Raw genomic sequence first — 3075 nt, 5'->3', positions numbered from 1 at the left:
CAAATCGCTCATTCAAAGTCATCCCTGTCTATAGAAAAAGAGAAAAACATTAACTCAACTGAAAAAAATTTTTTTCCTTTATATGTGATTTTATTTATTTTATTTCATGTATGTGAGTACACTGTAGCTGTCTTCAGACACATCAGAAGAAGGCATCAGATCTCATTACAGATGGTTGTGAGCCACCATGTGGTTGCTGGGAAGTGAACTCAAGACCTTAGAAAGAGTAGTCAGAGCCGGGCAGTGGAGGCGCACTTGGGAGGCAGAGGCAGGTGGATTTCTGAGTTCGAGGCCAGCTTGGTCTACAGAGTGAGTTCCAGGACAGCCAGGGCTATACAGAGAAACCCTGTCTCAAAAAAAAAAAAAAAAAAAAGAGTAGTCAGTGCTCTTAACTGCTGAGCCACCTCTCCAGCCCGTGAACTTAAAATTAATAGTAATTGGTAGTAACAATACACAACATCTTAAATTGTGTGTATAATTTCAAGGTGCCTATCAGTAGCACTTTAGAACTTAAAAGTAGGCAGTCCAAGAATCCTTATTTTCCAATCATTAAATATCTATACTGCATTATATAAGCATATACATACTACTGTCCATATAAAATATATCCAAAATACCTCAATCTGAATTAATTTGAAGCTCTGCAAACAAATTCTAGTGATACCTTTGGCAAAAAGTATTATTTCAACTGGTGTTGGCATACATATCAGAAGCAAAGGCAGTGAATCTATGTATTTAATTCCAGACTGATCCACAGAGTCTAAGGCTATATCTAAGAATATCCTGTAAGACTCGGTCTCAAAAAAAAAAAAAAAAAAAAAAAAAAAAAAAAAAAAAAAAAAAAAAGACAAGAAAGAAAGAGCAAAAAAAAAAAAGAAAATACCAAACAACAAAAAAGTTATTTTAGCCACAAATGGTGGCCTACTCCTACAATCCCAAGAGGTGGAGGAAGAAAAATCATGAGTTAAACTAGCCTGAGCTATAGTATGAGAATATGACTTAAAAAAAAAAAATAGAAAGACAGTTATTTCAACTTCTGAGTATATTTAAAACAAAGCTTTAAACTGAGTGTCCTATAAAAATTTAAGTAAAACTCTAGTTTTTGATTAACAAATAACAAAGTGCTTCCAAACAGAAGAAAAATGAAGAATAGGAAATACTATGCTATGCATTCTCTTACTAAATAAAACCAAGTTTTGGCCCCACACTTCTAATCTTAAATTCTAGGACCTTATTTCTAGCAAACTGTTTCCCAAAGATGTATATAGTAACATTCAACATAAATTCATAGTAAAAACTCTTAGCAAATTAGAAAGACAGGAACTCCCTAACTAGACAATCTACATCAAATATAAAGCTAGAAGTTATCTATCTATCTATCTATCTATCTATCTATCTATCTATCTATCTATCTACCTACCTACCTACCTACCTACCTATCTATCTAATTTTTTTCTAACTCAAAAAGTATTTCTTACTTTTTTGGGTGATGGTGGCACATGCCTTTAATCCCAGTACTCGGGAGGCTGGTTGATCTGAGTCTGAGGCCAGCCTGGTCGACACAGCTAGGGCTACTACACAACAAAACTGTCTGGAAAAACAACAACAACAAAAGAACTATTTCTTAGAGTTCGAGAGGAAAATCTGTAGGGTAGACAAGCTGTAATGCTCAGCATGTGACAAAGAAGGGAAATAGAAAACAGCTACAGAATAGGGTGGGCTGTCCTCAGAGCTAAGAGTGAGAAGGCCTGAGTGTCAGGGCAGGCACGCTTACGACTGGGCAGTATCTGAAGAAATAGAAAGGGCAAAAGGCAAGTTAAACTTTTGAGTTCAAAGTCAGAAAAGTGGGCAAGCTTAGTTATAAAACATGGTCAAACTTCTAACACTTTAGGTCAGGCAGAACACAGCCAGCACACTAGTTTTATTAATTCTATCGAACCCTGTAGTAGATGTGCTAGCCATTATAGTAAAACAAGAAAAAGAGTTTAAACACTGGAAAGGAATTCAGAGAATGGAGAAGTATTTATATAGAAAAACCCTAAAGAATTCAGATTCGCTATAAAAATAAGCAACTAAAAAAAAAAATTAGTTGACCAAGGTTTTTACTTTTATCTTTTTAAAGATTTGTTTGTATTTTATGTAGGTGGCCACTTTGCATGTACATCTACACACCAGAAGTGGGCACTGGATCCCATTGTAGATGGTTGTAGCTCCCATGTGGATGCTGGGAATTAAACTCAGGACCTCTGGGAGAGCAGCCAGTGCTCTTAAGCACTGAGCCAGCTCTCTAGCCCCCTAAAGATAAGTAAATTTAATAAGATCAAAGAGTACAATAATACACAAACTGTCAAAATCATAGTGAAATGTCACTTTACACTAACCTGTCACTATATAGATAAAGTGAGATAATAACAAATGTTGACAAAAATGTGGAGAAGTTTAGAATTATTATCATTTATGATATAGGATTATAAGAGAATATAGTCATCTTTTTGGGAAATAGCTTGGTAGTTTCTAAAAAGGTTAAATGTAAACTTAGCATATAGTCTACCAAAATCTATCAAATATATTCACTGGCATTTACTGACATATCCATGTGATGAATACCATAAAAATAATGCAAAGAAAATGCTAACACAGATAAAACTTTAAATAAATCATGGTAAATATAATAAGATCTGATTTAAGTAAAATGTCTGTTTAGGTTTTGTTTTCTTTTTTCGAGACAGGGTTTCTCTGTGTAGCCTTGGCTGTCCTGGAACTCACTCTGTAGACCAGGCTGGCCTCAAACTCAGAAATCCGCCTGCCTCTGCCTCCCAAGTGCTGGGATTAAAGGTATGTGCCACCACTGCCTGGCTAAGTAAAATGTCCAACAAGCAATCTATGAGAGTGCCTAGGGAGTGGGGAAGGGCTAGACTACCCTGTTTAATGTGCATACAATGTTTTTGGTTATCACAAAGCTGTCAGTGAATGATCCAAAGAAACAAAGGGGAAAATTTATTTTTACCTGTTTTCCCACACTGTTTATGTCAAACTGTAGAGGGACGCCTTTAGGAACTTTCTTAACATCAGACT

At 35.6% G+C, this 3075-nt stretch overlaps 1 protein-coding gene across 1 annotated transcript in view; it reads right to left on the bottom strand.

Moving 5' to 3' along the window:
* Positions 1–4: 4 nt before the first annotated feature.
* Positions 5–3075, bottom strand: part of Fyttd1 (forty-two-three domain containing 1) — a gene marked incomplete at its 3' end in the record, with an annotated part of 26540 nt that continues 23469 nt past the window's right edge. Inside the window, exons 9-10 of the mRNA XM_031364606.1 lie at positions 3008–3075; positions 5–28 (exon numbers count right to left, since the gene is read on the bottom strand). Of these exons, the coding sequence (XP_031220466.1) occupies positions 5–28; positions 3008–3075 (92 nt within the window). The remainder of the gene's footprint in view (positions 29–3007) is intronic.

Source organism: Mastomys coucha, unplaced genomic scaffold, assembly GCF_008632895.1.
Source record: "Mastomys coucha isolate ucsf_1 unplaced genomic scaffold, UCSF_Mcou_1 pScaffold12, whole genome shotgun sequence".
Taxonomy (NCBI): Eukaryota; Metazoa; Chordata; class Mammalia; order Rodentia; family Muridae; genus Mastomys; species Mastomys coucha.
Note: the sequence above shows the minus strand (reverse complement) of the source record. Positions and strands in the feature narration are given on the sequence as shown.